The sequence below is a fragment of the Rhinolophus hipposideros genome (genome assembly GCF_964194185.1).
Source record: "Rhinolophus hipposideros genome assembly, chromosome: 7".
Lineage (NCBI taxonomy): Eukaryota > Metazoa > Chordata > Mammalia > Chiroptera > Rhinolophidae > Rhinolophus > Rhinolophus hipposideros.
Window position 1 is genome coordinate 3,699,012 of NC_138053.1, and position 18,318 is coordinate 3,717,329.

An 18,318-nucleotide genomic window follows, 5' to 3' on the forward strand; every position below is an offset into this window, starting at 1 on the left:
GTAAGTGCTTATTAGAATAGTTCTTACCACATAAAAAGTGCTGAATGAATGTTAGTAGTCGTGGTTCTAACTATTATTTGTTCACTCAGCCTCAGATATACTATTATCCCACCCTATGTTTCTAGATCACACCTCTTATTTACCTTCTATGATTTGCAAAGCTTTAAAGATGGCTGCTTCCTTTATCGACCAATTCAAAACCTTAAGAGCTAAAGAAACATGAACCACAGTGCTCCTGGTTCAAGGGAATACTCATTTTTGTATATGCCTTTTTGCTCACCAAATCGTGAGCCCCTGATAGGAATGGACTGTGACTTATCCATCTCTTTCTCTCCCACCTGGCACCCAAAAGATGCTCAACAAATGAGGGTGCACACAGGAAATTACCCAGATTTACCAGTAGATGGTGGTGGTTGATATCTAGCGTAAACCTTGGGAAGCTGGGCTTTGCTCCTCACATAATGTTCTCATTCATTCCATCAATGTTCAACAAATATTTGTGGAGTCTCTACTATGTGCCAAGCCCATGCAAGACCAGGGAATTCTAGGGCTTACCACACTGACAACGTAGCGGACCTCAGGGAGCTCACAGGCTAGCGGTGACCACAGACACTGCATCACAACAAAGACAACCACAACCATAAGCATCACAAAGGAAATCTGGGGCTTGCTGTGAACATACACACACACACAAACACACACACACAATGTAGATATTTATTAGGTTACCTACTGTGAATTTAGTGGTGAAACCCAGGAGAGGAGCACAGCCACCAAAACTCAATAATCTGCTTTATTTGCTATACAGACCAAATGACAATTTTGAAGAATTAGTCTTGAATTCTGTAAGCTTAGATTATCGCAAATAATAACTAAGCCTTGAAGTGGCAAAGAATGGAAACGCAGTTACTATGGTACGCGTGTGGCTGTTTCATCCCACTGGAGCACGGGGCAATTTTTAACTCTAAGATCAGGGACATCTCCTCTATCATCAGATCTAAGTATTGGTGACCAGGAGCTTGTGACAGGCTCGGGCTACAATGATAAGTAGGAGGGTCCTACCTCTGAGGAATATGCATTCCAGTGGAAGGGGACAATGAACCAAAAGGAATCCTAAGGGGGCTCAAACCTTTCAACCAAGCTTTTCTTAACTATCGACAACCTAGTCTGCAACGTAGGGTCTCCTAGTGAGACACAGAGCCCTGTTCCTTTTAAGGACACGTGCACACGTGCACACACTCTCTTTTTGGGTTTTGCTATTCTCTTGGACAATGTGGAATAATGCAAAAACAGATTATTATGATGAAATGCTGACTCTATTCATCAATGTTCTTCATGAAGTTTAGAGAATGAGCTCCTGGAGGAAGCAGAGCAGGCCTCTCTAGCCTGCAGTTCCATGACAGACGTCTGGGCAAACAACCTGTTACTAACAACGTGGGACTACAGCAGTGAGGACTCAGGTGTACAACACCAGACGCAATAGGTCCCCTGCAGCCAGCCAGTAATTTGCATTTATAATCTGGACATACGAAGCACGAAAAAGCATTTTTATGAAGTGTGATCAGAAAATATGGAGAATGTTTAAATTTTAAAAATGTATTACCGTAAAAGACACATTGCCATTAATCCCCCTCAAAATGCTCCCCCTCACTTCAAACACACTTATCCATCATTCTTGCCACTTTCTGGAAGTCCTCTTTCGTGAGTGTCTTTAGTTGCGCTGTCGTGGCCGCCCCCATGTCCTGAATCTCTGACTTTGGGGAAGAGCCAGAAGTCGCGTGGTGCCGGATGCGGTGAATCAGGTGGAGGAGGACACACCGTAAAGTTTTTATTTGACAGAAATTGCTGTCCCAGAACGATGTGTGACATGGAGCGTTGTCATGAGGATGAAGTAAAGACGCTCATGAAGGAGGACTTCCAGCACTGCTCAGAAAGTGGCAAGGATGATGGGATACATGTGTTTGAAGTGAGGGGAGTATATTGAGGGGATTAATTTTATGGTAACAAATTGTTTTAATTTAAACATTTACCATGTTTTTTTTATCACACCTCGTATTTATTCAAAGTACGACATATTCTTCCTTGGGGACTGGATGCTCATCTTGCATCAATCAGGAAAAAATGTACGGAAAATAAAACTTAAAAGATGGAAAATAACTGGTATTATTTTAGAATGTGTGTATGTGGATATATACGTATGTACATATACAAATGTTCGAACAACTAGCATTAGACAGTGACTAAAAATAGAATGTGTGTGTGTGTGTGTGTGTGTGTGTGTGTAGTAGTAGTAGTAGTAGTAGTAGAAACAATTTCAGCAATTATTTGGTAGTTTTCTCATTTTTCTGAGAAAACTGATATTAAAAGAGTTTTATTTGCTGCTCAAGGGCAGAGGTGGAAATAAGAACCATTTCTGACTCCAAAGGCAGGGCTGTTTTCATAAATAACAGATGTGTGTAAGACAGTGTGTTCATGTGCACATGCAAACATAAAGTACCTGGTTAAGTGTCTGGCACACGGAAAAATATTTAATTAGCAGTGACTAATATTATAAATTTCTGTTTATTCTTGATCTTCGCCGTAACTATCATTATGTATTCTTTATGTAAAGAAGACAGCTTCTTAAGCCTTTTTCCTAAGAGCACAATGGTGACTCCCTGAGCCTTGGACCTGTTATCACTGAACCTTTTCTGACCTTAAAACAGATCCTGGCAGGTGAATCCTAACAGGACCCGAACTATCGGCCCACCTCAACTACTGTCCACACACAGTTTGCTGTTGGTAGGTCTCGATGGGAAAGTCAGCCTAGTTCGCACTATTTGCTGCTTTCAATTTATTCCTTTAAAATGAAAATAAATACATGGAAATGATGTTTTATTTAAGAAACTAACCCCAGACACATCAAGGCATTACTACATGTCCCTATGGATGCTGCCAATACTGCTCGAATATGGATTATCTTCATTCACCTGCTGAAACCAGACACTCAAATGCCGAGAGAATAAAACGGCACGAGATGGTTCCAAGGTGACAAGTTCTGAATCCTTCCTGTGCCACATGAAATTTAATTATATTCATTGTTTTTATTATTCAGAATATACTGGCAGTCCATCTACTCAGCAAGAAATTCTTCTCTATTCTCTTCAGTATAGCTTTTATACTGTAAGAAAGGAGGTGTGTTGGGGGGGGGAGAAAAGCTGCATTTCCCTCCCAAGTCCCCACTAGGAGACATGAGGCCGAGGCAGCCACGTTGATTTCCCAAGCCCAATTATTTCATTGCGCTTCTCCTCCTCAACAGCACGCTTCACCTAGGGACACAGGCTGCCTAAACACCACACACTTAATGCACTCCCTGAAGCTGTCTCAATTTCATAGCTTCTAACTAATAGGCTGTGATACTTTTCCCCCAAACAGATCAGAGCTCTTCTCTCCACATCTTCCTCCTACAGAAAAAAATAATAAAGGCGGGGTGGGGGGACTACTCTGATAAAGGAGAGTATTCATTCCTGCTGCCATACCTTCATTACTACCTAATATCTGTGTTTCTGAAGGGCACAGCAACCTCACTTAATCCAATCTCAGAGCTTCTTTCATCCAGATAATGACAATAATAGGTGTTTCCTTATTACTGTTAGCAGTTACAGCGCACTGCGGGAATCTATATACTTTGCAGTAGTTAACAGGCAGGCAAGCCAAGTTTTGCTTTCCTTGAAAGACCTCTGAATTTGATAGCCCAGAGAGTATTTTAGGATTGAGGGAGAAAATAAGAAAGTAAGAGAAAAATGCGTCTTTTCTGAAACTCCAAAGGTCTTTGGGATATGTTACTAGAGGTCAAAGACAACGATTTCAAAATAGTCCCACTTTCTTCCCCTAGCCAGGAGGAGATTTAGAATACCTATTAAAAGGCTCCTCCAGTTCTGATTTGGGTTTATGTTTCTAAAATTAGTCTGATCTCCAGAGGGAGGTGTCACTGTATTCAAGGTCTCACTTTATTTCCCCCATGGGAAGATATCATTTAGCTTTTTCTTAATCCTTAGCACTACGTTAATAACTGCTTCCTAAAATTTTCCTGATCAATAATTTCAACATTTTTGGGATGGACTTCTAGAAAGAGTCTACTTATTTTTTCAAAACTAACTTCTTTTAAAAAGGTCACATATACTTTAAGATGGCATTCCTGACATCTTGTGCAGTGCCACCCAGGATGTGCATTCAAGAAGAAGGATTGAGAAAGTCAGGCTGAAGACATAGGATAGCTATTTCCTGAACTTTAACACCTCCTAATGCCCCAGGAACAATCTCTGTGCTGCCTGAGATAATGCCTCTTTTACAATGTGGGAAAGAATCAAAATAGTTAATCCAATGAGCTCTTACACACTGTTGGAACTCAGCAGCTCTCTTCTTAAGGAAAGACACAAAGTGACATCTAATTACATTTGACATTTTGCTTCGGGTTCCGTAAGTCTTCCTAGATCATCTTTTAGGTCAAAGCAGACGTGGATTTTCCGATGGAAGACAGTTACTATTATCTTCCAAGTTAAAACCCCTGACTGGCTTGGGATGGGGGACAGTGCAAACGCGTAGTAATAAGCTCTAAAAAGCACCATCACAAGCCCTCATGAAAACAAAGGCCTCGGGTCACTGTGGCCCTTGCCCAGAAGGTGCGACCATCCTGACTGCAGCAACTAGTTCTGGACCAGCCTGCGGGTCATGGTTAGCCCAAAAGGGACCTGACGTGGGCTGTAGAAAAGGGCAATGCAGACAGGCTTCTGGTCAGGAGATCCGCTTCTATTCCCAAAGCTGCCAACTCATACGGACATGGTCCAGGTTCAGAGATGGTCCCTCTGTCATGTTCTTATAACGGAATGGCAGATTTGGGTAAATCAGGGACCCCAGAGAAGAAAGTGCTTTGAATATGAAACACAGACATGAAGAAGCCTAGAACTAACTGAATTCATTTGCTGAATAATATTCTTTATAGAGAAGGAAGAAATCATAACAATACACAGGAAAATAATAAAAGATTATTAAAGTAAATCCTAAGTTGGACCTGAGATGTAAATAACCCTGACAGTAGGTTATGTGACTCACTATACTTTTTTCCCCAGAGGAAACCTATCAGAAACAGTCAGTGGCTAGCACAAGCCTGCTTTGTCATGGTAAGAAGTGATGCTGGGCCAGTCTAATCTGAAGTGCCCTCTGCAGGGATCTTCTTCCCAGGGTGTGGCATTTTTGTTTTGTTGCAAAAGTCAATGATTTTTTAAAAGGCTCTTCATTTAGGCTCTGAAATCAGATGGTTGGTCCTTAAATCTCAGTTGTGTTGCTTATGAACTATGTGACCCTGTACAAGTTACTTTTCCCCTCTGAACCTCAAGATTTATATCTGGAAGATGGACCACCGTTCCGAAGGCAGTGGTATGGTTTAAACATAACAGTGCACGGAAAGCCCTGCACCTCGCCTGGACTCGAGAGCAAGGGCTCGCGGCGTGTTCATCCCTGCTAGTGTTTGTGTTCAAGATACACACCGCTGATTTACAACCATTTCCCATTAGTCTCTTCAAAAGCAGTTTTCTTTTCCTTGTTGTGTCCCATAAGGTGGGAATGCATGCTTTTATATCATGTCAAGCAGCCAAGAAGGGCTCAGGGCCCACAGGTTCTGACTGTCACGACGGCAGCCATTGGAGGCCCACAGGTGTGGCCCGAAGGCAGGTCCAGAGCAATGAGACTTAGTGCAGATGGACGACAAAGGTGGGGGGCTGCCATGTATGGAATCCCACTGGGTTAGGAACATTCTCGTCATCTGGCTGCCTTCCTCCCTTTCCTGCACATACTGACTTTCTCAGGTGGCTGCTAATCTCTGTCTAATGGTGGTTTTGGGGGTTCAAGTCTTGCTAGCGTTTGGCCTGTGGCCAGAACTCGCACTTTCACACAGAACAAGCAGGATGACAACGAATGCAAGGAGACTCCCCGAACACCCTGGCCCCTCCATGTCATTTTGCTCCCTAAATTAGACTCCCATCTGCCCATGTTCCATTTGGAACATCAGCATGTCTGTGGAGGGAAGGCCCTCCGAGCTCCTCTGTGCCTCAGTTTGCTGCAGGCTCCTGCCTACGCTGCCAAGTGAGAAGTGAGAGTTAAACACGCTAAAAACAATTAGCCCCAAGGCCTTGCACAGTGTCGAGCTCCTCTTAGGGAGCATGATGAAGTGGCAGCTTTATCCGACTCTCTTATTTGTTTCATGATCTCCTCTCAGCTTCACACTTTCTACATCTGTGTTGATTTAGTAGAACTTTCCAATTAGCAAACTACTATTAAATACAGACTTTGTTTGCTCAAGACATATCAGAAGTGACTTGAAAGGAGGAGCATAAAACTTTCCTTTCATACGGCAAATTTACAGCAACAAACTCCAAATCAGTATTCTAACTTGTCAGAATTAGAAGGCCCACACTAAATATATGCGTTTCCTAAGAAATTTTATAAGAGACAGGGATTTTTGCTCCTTGAAGGAAAAGTATAATGAATAAAAGAGACACTCTTCCTAACAGAAGAAAGGAACACATCTTTTTTTTTTAGGGATTGCTATATACTCTGCGACAGGGTACTGTCACCATGATTTCATTTAATCTTCTCAAGGTCACTTTGAGGGACGTATTACCAGCCCCACTTTCATAGTCAGAGTAAATGAGACACAGTCAATTTAAATGGTTTGCCTAAAACCACAGTTCATGTTTCAAAATCTAGGTGTCTAAACCCAATGAACACTTCCTTTGTCTCTTCTTATATGACAAAATTGTCCACTGAAAGTTAAATTAGGATAATTAAAATGGTTACAAATTATCCATTGCATTTATTCACATGGGAGACAAGAACATATTGCAGCATATAAATCTGAATAAATCTGTTAATTATCTCATAGCTGCACTTTGAATCAAGAAAAAAATGACCAAGTCACTCTATAGAGTACACACTCCTGCGATGCGCGACTATGAAATAAGATATGAAGGGTGTTAATTTGATGTATAAGCAGAAACCTGGGCTTGTATTACCAGCTTTCACATCGTTAGGGAAGTAGTGGATCAGTATGGACGATTCATATACAACGTGACAGATCACTGTGCCACCAAAATGCACAGCATCTGAAAGCCAATTCAATAAGGCTTCAATAATACACTGTACTTAAACCCAACACTTGAAGCATAACCTGTGTTGGTGCTTCTGGAAAGAACAGGCCTTGTAATCTCAGGGGTATATATTACCTACAGATAAATTTTACAGTATTTTAACAGAAAATATGATACACTGAACAAAGTGTCAAGTGGTTAAACACACTGGAATGAAAATGCTATGGTTAAAATGTCCACTTTCTTCATTCTGAACAAATTATAAGCAATGGTATTACACAGGAGTGTGTAGACTGTAAATGCTATAGTAAACTCTTATTCCTATTTTATAAGCATAAAAAAGGCTATGTTAGGTTAAATAGAATTCAACAACATCAGTAAAACAAGAGTAACACAACTGGCAACCCAGGGCTCCACCAAATGCCCATTTCTACAATGATCTATTCCAGGGATATTTAGGGAAATGTCGCCTCACAATAACACACCAAGGAGAACTAATCTTGTTATTGAAATAGGGTAACTGGAACTCAGCTCACCTCGCCTGACACCCCCACTGTCAGAATGTGGTCCAGCAGAAAATGCAGCAGTGAGGAAATCTGTGAAACAATAGCTGAGTAAGTAATAGACAATTAAGGAATTTCAAACAGATGCTAGGAGATGAGATGAGCCAACTGGCAGAAAAAAGACAGTTTTAATACTAATTATCATATTCAAAAGAAAACAAGAGTACCCCCTTTACTCTTTAATATACAGTATTTCTCATTCCACTCAAATATACACTTTGGCAAAATAACATCTAAAAGGCATTACCTCCAAAAGGTTTTAATCTGATTAAATACCAATCAACACTTAATACCACATCTTTGGCTAAAGCCTCAGGTATGGAAGAAAGTACAAAGGGAAATGACAGCAGGAAAAGGGTGCCAAGCTGGAAGAGCAATGTTCCTTCTTACTGTGGTTTTTGTTAGAACATAACAAACAATTTGCTGAGTCCAGAAGCAATTGTGACATCACTACAAAAACTTCAGAAAGACCTCAAGCTCACACATTGGAGCCATTCGGCTAGCACTCCCCCTCGACGGACGTGCTCCACTTCACACCCCCAGCACTGGGTCAGCACTGAGTAAGCCTTCCAAGCGGGTACACACTGCTCTACATAAAGTGGTCTCACTAGGTGGTGACAGGTGCCTAACGGCATGCTCAGTGCTGGAGGACCAGCACTTTCCAAAAATGAGTTCCATGTCACAATTCCTTTTCCCTCCCTCAATATCAAGAAATGAAGAAAAGGACTTGTGAGGATACTCAGGAGAGAAGACAAGCAACTGTTAATATACTATCTTATTTTATAGCTTACAGCTATGTTTATACCCATTTTGGAGATACAGAAACTGATAATCAAGCAGGCAAAGTAACATTTCACATAGATGTATTTATTAGCCCCCAAATGGTAACTTGGGCATTAATCCCGTTCCAAGCCTTATGTACATAAGAATCTTTCCTTTTTGGGGAAATTAGCAAGAAAATATTGTCTGGCCAAAATTCAATGTCACGGTAGGGAACCGGGCTTATATATAGCAAAATAGTCCAGTCTCAGCTTTCCTCCTCTGGCTTTCCTGTCTTCTTTCTGGAATTCCCTATTTATCAAGTGTTGACCACCGAATGTCCCTCTTTGGTATGTGATCCCATCATTTCACTTCATCGCCATCTCATTGGAATTGGTGGGGTCACTTCAAGGCACGCTGTCCTGAGAGACGATGGTGGACCTGGGTGGCCCATGCAGTCAGCACTCCTCTCGCAGCACCGACACCAGCTTCGGAACATATGCCTTCCGGTCCTTCTCTGGTCAGGACAGGTCAGGTCACTCTGGGTGACCACTAGTGCTCAGCAATCCTGGCAGTTCTCACTCTCATTCTTACAGCTTTGGGAAATTGCTGGCTTCCTTCAAATTTCCTATAGGTACCTTTCCTTTACTACAGATATAGAGAAATACATCTCTGACTTTCAGACAACTAACTAGTTAATAAAGGAAACAGACCACCCATTTATGTCCACATGCTGGCAAACGGTGGGATTCGCCGACAAGGCCCACAGCTCATGAGTCAGCCTCACACAAAGTTCTTCCACAAGTTCTGAAGACTACGTAGGGCTCAGCTCTCATCATTCTTCAAACTCATGGAGCAGTCACCAAACCCAACCGTTCTTTTCCTCCAGCTCACACCTGATGGGCTGCTGATTTCAGACAGAATCCCACGTAATCTACCCCGTCCCTCAGCACATGTCTTCCTAAACCTCTTTCTACGGTTATTCCCACACCAGAGAGATCTCATCTGCATTTGCCCACTCTCCCCAATCTCAGGGCACTGGCAAACCCTGCAGCCTCCTGGCCCTTCTCACAGCAGCTGCCCTCCTTTTTCTCCTCAAAGACCTTCTCTGGACAACTGGCCATTCAGCCCTGGCTCTTCCTTGAGCGGCAGCTATGGAATCGCAATGCTACCCGCAATAAAAGAAAAGTGGACACAGGAGTATAAATGCACTCAGCCATTCCCTGACACGGAACAGCTCTGTAATTCTTAGTGGATCACCCACATTAACGAATGTAATGGGATAAGGGAGTAAATACGATATTTCTCACGTTACCTAGTTTTAGAGGTTTTCATAAAATTGTTTATCAAAAACCTGGGTTTTACCTGGTGAGTTATTACACGCTCAAGGCCTTAGACCCTTCCTTTTACTACAGAAATGGTGAAGTCATCGTGGCAGGAGCAAGGACGCCGAGGGACACTGGACATTACGGAGATGCCGTCTATTAGGTGGTGCAAAAGTAATTGTGGTTTTTGCAATTATTTTTAACCTTTTAAATCGCAATTACTTTTGCAGTATCCTAACAGTTACCTGGTACAGGCACCAGGAATTTCCTGTTTTTGGTGTGATTCCAAAGCAAGGCCAGCTGAGCATGTCTTAGTCTATATTGTTCCTCTTTGTCTCACCTGTATTACTGCACCTGTTGGTTCTTGGATGGCTGACACCCACAGAACAGTCCTTTGACATGAGTGCAGACTAAGAATCCATGAACGGGAATAACAAGTTCAGATGACTTTAATGTCAGAACGGTAGCAGCTGTGACAAAGTTTCCCCCACAGAAAATCACGGCTGGAATGTCTGCTTTACTGCAGCCTCACTTTTCACAAGATGGCCTCTTAATCAAAGAAGAAAGACTTGACCCAATGAATATTTAAGAATAATCCAGTCTATATGCCTCTGAAGCACAAGTCTTAAGGAAAAAATATTCATGTGAACATCTTGATAAAAAGCCAGCAGAAATGATTTAATAGGTAATTATCTTAGTTTATTTCCATAATTATCTTAGTTTATTCCATATGTACATGATCTAACATCTGTATCTTACATCTAGCATAAAGTGATTACCATTTCCTTAAACTTATCCTGAACACTACCATAAACACTATAAACACTACTCTTAAACTTGAAACTATTCTTAAACAATAAACTTATCCTCTACACCATGTAAACACTATTCTTGCCTATGTGACTATTGTGGGTGAGAAAAGGGGTGCTAGGGAAAGTAACGTGACAAGGTGATCTGATCATAAATTCCCAACTGGGAAGGTGGGTGGTCACGTCCCAGGCATGTAACTTCTTTAGTAAAAGGTTTATCTTTGCCTTAAGCAAAGCCCTGTTCATGGTTTCCATGCATCTAGGTAAGCACATCTTTGAAGTAAGCCATAAATAACCACCCTGAAGAAAGCACATAATCTTGTTAATTATCCTGTAATCCAATCCCTTCTTTGCTTTCTTCTATCCTCATATAATCTTCCTTAAACTCTCTCCTTGCCTTCAAATGCATTGAAGAAACTGCAAACCGTTATTCTCTAGGGCATTTGAGATCTTGTTCCTTGGTATATGTTATCAGTTTGGCTCAAATAAACTCTCATAAAAATTTTCCACAGGTTTGCACATTTCTTACGGCAACACATATTTGTCTTTTTATGTAAACTTTCAATACTTCCAACAACACTTTTCCTCAATGAACTCTATGTCTCCATCCCTCAGTCTCAACCATTCCCTCCGGACAGCAGGGTAAAGCACCACTATAACACTAGCAATGACACATTCCAAGGATAATGTGAAACTCATACCATGTATCAGTCAACTCTTATGGGTCTTTGATTCCACATATGGAAAGACTTGAAGCTCCAAACTACATAGGTATGAGTCTAGGTTATTAATACCACTGGAAAGCTTATGATTTCCAAAACTAAAATGAAAAATGTCTTCGTGACTGACTCCTTTTCAATCCTAAATAGCATAAAACATGGCCCCATTTCAGCTCTTCTTTCTTTGCAATCACAATTAAATAAACTGTTCAAACGTTAGATGAATGGGATACATATCCTTCTGCCATCCTGTGTAGTAAGACAAGTGGCCTCGCACACCAGAAAAGGCCTCAAAGAGGCACTGATTTTATTATTAATTACTGTCAGAAAAGTAGTTTAATGTCACCTGCGCCTGAACCAAAACCTTTGGTTAGTAAAGCTCAAATCATTTGCTGTCTCTGATGGAGAAGAAAGATGCCAAGGATGTTGAAATGAATTCCCAGAGAACTCTAGTATCAATTCATGTGGGGTCTACTATGTGCCATTCTTAGTTAAGCAACAGGATATAAAAATAAAGAAAACATTACTCCAAGAAGTTCAAAATATAATGGAGGAGACAGATGTGCATAAATAACTATATAATGTAAGGAATTGAAGACAGTATTTCAAAAGTATCTAATAATCACATTTGATGGCAGACGTATTTATCTCACTTCCATCTATAAATTATAATTAGGATGAAAAGTTCTGGTGTGTGTACAGCTTATGCCAAAATACAGGTTTGAAAGAAAAGAAGCACCCAAAGAAATCCATGTAAGTGTCTAGCTCAGTCCCAAAATAGAATTTAATATTGTAAGAACAGGACCTTCCCTGGGTTCACTTTCCTCAGAGGCACATCTCCAACTTCTAAAAAGACACCAGACGCCAGGGTGCTCCGTGTCTGTAGATACTAGAGCAACACAAGGCAATTTTTTCTTCTTCGGTTTCAGCCTTTGGACCAAAAAGTAGAGAGAGGGCTGATGAAGCCTCAAACACTGAAATAGTCAAAACCTTCTCTGGTCAACAAGAAGAGGTTTATATATAAGATCCTTTACTTCACTCACCTATTCCCCACTCAAAAAGTACATACCGTGCTTCCCCCCAAAACAAGACCCAGTCGGACCATCAGCTCTAATGCGTGTTTTGGAGCAAAAATTAATATAAGATCCGGTCTTATATTATATTATACCCAGCATATGATATTATATTACACCCAGTATATTATATTATATTATATTATATTATATTATATTATACTATACTATATTATACTATACTATATTAATTATATTAATTATATTAATATATTATATTATGTTATGTTATATTATATTATATTATATATTATATTATATTACATTACATATTATACCTGGTCTTATATTAAAATAAGACAGGGTCTTATATTAATTTTTGCTACAAAACGCGCATTAGAGTTGATGGTCTGGCTAGGTCTTATTTTCGGGGAAACACGGTACTGACCATAAATGAGGTCAGGTATAGTCCTAAAACCAGAAATACAAGGAAGAACATAACAACTAGATGACATTCTAGTGGGAGAAACACACAATCAACAAAGACTTACCCAGAGGGAAAAAGATGTGGCACCTTAGTTCCAGAAGAAATGGAGGGTCAGAACAAGACATTCTCATTTCTGGGAGGTGGACTCCCAGAGAAACCTTCCCTAGCTTCTCTGCACAAGCTGTCACCTGCAGCTCTGACACCTGCCTTCTTTATGGCCAGTTTGAGAATTACTTTCTGCATTCTGTAGCTACTCAACTTTTTATGGGTATATAACTAGTTGGTTTTCTTCTGTTCAGGCATGGTAATTATACTTATTTGATTTGAATATGATCCCCAGCAAAAGAACAAAGAAAAAGCAATTTTGAATCTAAGCAAAAGTTGTTGATTGAAGAACTGACAAATCACCAGTACACCAAAGCAATGGGAGAAAATGATATGCTGACTCTTCTTCCTAAAGAAAATCTTACTCTTTGGAATTTCTCCCTAAGACCCACCCGCTTTGGCTAAACAGGAAAAGATACTTCTACTTTAAATTTCAGCTCATTCAGCTGTTACAAAATGGTGTAACACAATTACAGGTATATTTGTGAAACTTTCTTTGGCCCCAATCTACTTTGCCAGGGAATAGTTAGAGGAAAACTCCCATACTCCAGGGTTAATTAGTGAGAATACTTCATGCAAACTGGGGGTGGGGGGAGGGGTCAGGGGGGTTCTCCAGCTGTGCAACTCAGCAGGGTGTGGTAGCAGCAGATAATGGCTCTACAATATTGTTCTGTGGGATTTTCCTTGCCATAGAAAGTCTAAGAATGTCTTGACTATAAACAAATACAGAAGATGGCTCCCACACAAAAAGCAACTGAGAAAATGAGTAACCAAATTGAAGACTTTTACAGTATTGTTCCTACAATAGTAAGTTCAATACAATATAAGTTAAATGGCACTTGATGCAAAACAGTACTTACATTTTCATCATTTAACATTAATGCCACCACTCTTTCCTGATGAGGAAATTAAAGCACAGAGTAGTTAAATAACCTGAATAAAGTGATACCCAAAACTAGGTATCCAGATTCCAAGAGTAAAGGACCTTTTGTTAAACAAACAAAACTGGTTTATGTCTGTACGTACCATTTTTTCAAAGAAAGTTTTAGAAGATAGAACTTTTGGACCTGATTTGCTTTGATAATTATTCATCCTAAACGTCTAATATTAGATCCCATCCTGTCACATGCTGAGATTCTTCTGCGTGGGAATCCTTAAATCAGGAGGCTGCCACTATGGCGGATCTCCTGGGAAGCAGGCAGGAGACACATGACAGGAAGGCAGGCTGTTCTAACAGGGTCCCAGGGAAGGGAAATAACAGACTGCTGAAGGGGAGGAAGAACAGTTTTTACTTTTCCCCTTCTGAATTCTCAGCTGCGGCCCCTGTACCAAAAGGCAGATTAGCAAGAGAAAAGTGTACAAATCTAGTTCATTTTAAAGTCTTGCATGACGCAGGAGCCTGTATAAGAAAATGAACACCCAAAAAAGTGGTGAAACCTGGCCATTTTTTGCTAGGTTTGATGAGGAGTGGAAAGCCATGGAAAATGTGATAGGACAAAGGGTATGAGCTAAGCTCAGCAAACTGGGGAACGGAAGCAAGGCCTGTTCATTCAGACTCTTCTAGGGTTTCCTCTATTTTCAGAGATAAGGATGCTTCTCTCTTCCAGGCCAGGGAGGGCCTCGCTCACCTGAGGGTTTTAGGACTTGCTTTAGGGGAAGGTGTGGGGACAGAGTCCCAGAGAGCAGTTTCCAGGCTCTCGGCCTCGCGTGGGGAATGTGTTGGCTCAGGTGGTGAATGGCTATCAGCTGTGATTGGCTGGCCGTTGGCTGTGACCGGTTAGCCAACTGGCTACTGATGTAACTGCGGGGCTGCGTTGATTGGTTGGTTGGCAGGCAGAGAGTGAATGGCGGACTGCGGATGGTGTGGCTACTACTGCGTGTCTCGCCCAGCGACCAGTGAGACCATAGTGGTGTGACTCCCCTACCTGTGGCTCCGTGGGTGTTCCTGTTTGGCCTCACCATGTCCTTTGTTCTTATGTGGGGAGCGGGAGCTGAGACCCTGTAGTCCGCCCCGCAGGACACACGGCGCGGCCAGCAGGGTCTCCCGCATGACAGAAGGTAAGGAAGTCTTTCTTGTACCTGCCATTCTCATAGTCACTCTTTCACCTTGAAATATTCAACATGACCCGGAGCCATATTTTGGGTTAGTATGTCTAGAACCATCATTCCCCACATATCTCCAAGATGTCTTTACATTTTCTAAATCACTGAAACCTAAAACCTGAAACCTACTTATACAATGAAATCTGTTTACAGCATGGTACCTTCACTTGGAAATATAGCCCATTTGAAATGAATGTATAGTTTGAAAAAGGGTCTAAGTAGATGGACAGCTATAATGTCAGAGATAATCCATTTAGCTGATCTTACAACCATAGAAAAAAGGGTCATTTTACAAAACATGTCCTCAGACTCCCTGGAAAGCCTTCTTCACTCCTAAAATCTCTGCACATTCATGAAAGTGATCTTTCTATTAGGGCCTTTATAAGGAATCTCCAAAAGTCTTATTAAAACATAAATCCTTTATCTCATAAAGGTCAGTCTTAAGCCTTTAGTATCCACTAACATAATCACAAAAGGAAAATTAGCAAATGTATTAACTGCATTCTTGGGAAATTAGGGCAGGTGATCTAAGATGAGAGGAAGGGTTAGAGTCCAGGAAGGAAATGGCCAGGTGGGGCAGGGGCTTTGCAAAGAGTTCTATTGTGGGTAATGCCCAGGGAGGAAGGGGTTGAGGGAGGGAGGGAGAGAAGAAGGGACTGAGGAAGGAAAAGAGAGCGAGTTTTACCTGATAGATCACGTTGCCTAAGACAACCTGTTTCTAACCTCCTCCTCTGGGCTATTTAGAGTGAAATGACCCAGGCCAGTGGGCCCATTTTCAGTTATTGAAGAAGCAAGAACAGCTTCTGGTTCTGCCCAGCACTTGACCCAAAGGGTGATGGGCAGAGGGTAGAGGAAAGGGAAGTAACAAGACCTCCCAGAGTTAGTCTACAGACCGAGGGCTGGAAAGCATGGCCCTCTCAGCATGGCTTCCAAAGAGCAGGTCTGACTGCAGAAGTTACAGCTGTCCAGGGCTGAGCTCCAGGGAAGGACTAAGGGCCACAGCCATGAGGGGAGGAGCAGCAAGAGAAGTCCTGGATAAGAAATGCAATAATTGGCACATTTGTCACCTGGTGGTGGAGGGCCATAAAATTGTGATGATAAAATAGCAGCAACGCTGGCATAATCACCCTCTCCCAAGTAACTGCCAAAGGTCTAGCGATTCATCAGTCTAGGCATTTCTCTAGGCAAGCCGAGCCTCCAGTGTGAGTGTAAAGCCCACAAGCCAGCTTCTGGGACGGAGAAACAGACAGTTGACTTTAAGATTTTTTTCTTCATCTGGAGAAACATGAATAAATCACACATCATCAAGTTTATCATTTTTCTCCTCAGAGAAATATGAAATATTATAGATCATCTCCAGTACATCAGCTTCTTCACACTCCATTAGCATGAAGGGACTATTTTTGATATAATTTATCAAACCACTGGCCTCATTTCTTCCATTTCTTTCAAAATGGAAACGCGGCCACTGGACTCGGGCTTCCCTTATGCAGAGCTGCCACAATGTGCCTTCCACCTTGGGAGCAGAAGCAAAGTGAAAGGGCATCATTAGGCCCAGGTCATCGGCCTGTACTACCACCCAGACGGCTATATGAACCTAGCGAACACACTGGCATGGGGCTGCTTTACATAGGTCCTGCTGCACTGAGAATACGCTCTTTTTTAATGAACGGTGCATCTCTCTTACCAAAGTCAGTTTTCTCCTCAATCTGTCCCACTTTGAAAGGGAAAGGGTCCCGCTAAGGATGGCTGCCTGGTTAGTAAGCCACACGTCCTTACGGGGAGCCAGAAATGTTTGAAAACTGCAATAGAGAATTTAAACATCTGCTCTCTATCTACTCCCTCCTTCCACTGACGGCATTAAAGTGTTTTAACAGCAAGGCTGAGAATCAAATGATCCATTCAATTTGATTATTATTTTAATTAATGAGGTCCTACTATGTTTGCAGTATTTACCACGTGGCTTCCGCTCACAATCAGTTAAGCAAATGTATACTTAACTAGCTGTAATATAAAGTTAGAATCAGACAAGAAGTATAAGATGTGCATAGATAAGAAAGCATTTCATTAGGATCTTGAAAACCGAGTAGAATTTCGACATCCTGGATAAAGTTCAAAACAGGAAAGGTAACTAAGCATCAAGAGATGTCCCCAGGAGCATGAAAGAGAAAGGACGCTGGAAGGTAAGGGTGTATGGGTGAGATGTGAAAAGTCCAAAGACCAGCACGGTTAGGCTGGGATGCTTCTTGTGGCCTCATCACATAAACGACAGGAGGACACTGAGTGTTTCTGAGCGTTAACAGTAAAGATTAGAACTATGATTAAGAAGTGGACTTTAACAGACATGTGAAAGGGTGCCCAGGGAGACGTGAGGTGAGTGTTAAGGCCGGTGCTAGGCTTCCTGCAACGAAACACCCCTGTATGTCCTTAGAGTACCCAGCCTGAAGATAAGGACGAGTCGCACTTACTGGAAGAGCAAATGGGCGCATGTGCAAGGAGGTTTGTACAAGAGCTCACAGCAGCACTGTTTGTCATAGCAAAAAATTGAAAACAATCTAATCATCCATAAGTAGAACAGATCAACGGTGGCACAGTCTCAAATGAGAACACTGTACCGTAGTGGGAGGGCGAAACAGAGCAACCGAGTCTCGCAAACATACTGCTTAGTTAAAAAATGTCACTAAAGTGTATACACTTAAGATGTAATTTTTCAAAATAGAAACATACCACATAATCTTTGCTGATTAATGCATGTAGAATATGTATGAAGAAATTCGTAACATAAATCAGAAATTCAGAATTGTGGTTATTATCCCTGGACTCTGAGAGGAGAATATGGTCAAAATTACAATGGGGGCTTCAACTATACTGGAAATGCCGTACTCTTCAAGCTGGTGTCGCGTACATGACTTTAATACAATCCAGATAAAGCGATAATAATAATGAAGAGTCAAGGGAGTCTTGGGGGCTAGCACATTTAAGGATATGGGTGACAAGCTACTTGGCAGTGAAGCAGACTGAGAAAGGGTGAAAACACGGGAGGAGTCAGACCACTGACCCCCCCCTCCCACCCCCCCGGACCTGGGAGGTGACAGGCACACGCAGCTCAAGGGCAGGCAGCATGCAGGCGGGAGTTCATACACTTGGTCCAGGCTGCAGAGGGAGACAGGAAGCCAGGACTAGTGAGAGAACTGGAGCCAAGAGGGCCTGACACAAGGGCAAGGAGGGGGCAGGGGGGCTAGTGGGAGGTCCAGGTGGACCGTGGCCACACAGAACACAAGAGAATGGAAGCCTAGCTGGCAGGCTTCCTT

The 18,318-nt window shown here is 41.9% G+C and overlaps 1 protein-coding gene across 8 annotated transcripts in view; it reads right to left on the bottom strand.

Moving 5' to 3' along the window:
• The window catches only part of AUTS2 (activator of transcription and developmental regulator AUTS2), a 1,101,951-nt gene that overhangs the window by 548,463 nt on the left and 535,170 nt on the right, over nucleotides 1-18,318 (bottom strand). For 4 of the 8 annotated variants that reach the window (XM_081053758.1, XM_081053753.1, XM_081053752.1 and 1 more), the window contains exon 5: nucleotides 7,661-7,720. The exons of the other annotated variants lie outside the window; for them this stretch is intronic. In XM_081053758.1, the coding sequence (XP_080909884.1) occupies nucleotides 7,661-7,720 (60 nt within the window). The remainder of the gene's footprint in view (nucleotides 1-7,660; nucleotides 7,721-18,318) is intronic. 8 annotated transcript variants of the gene reach the window in all.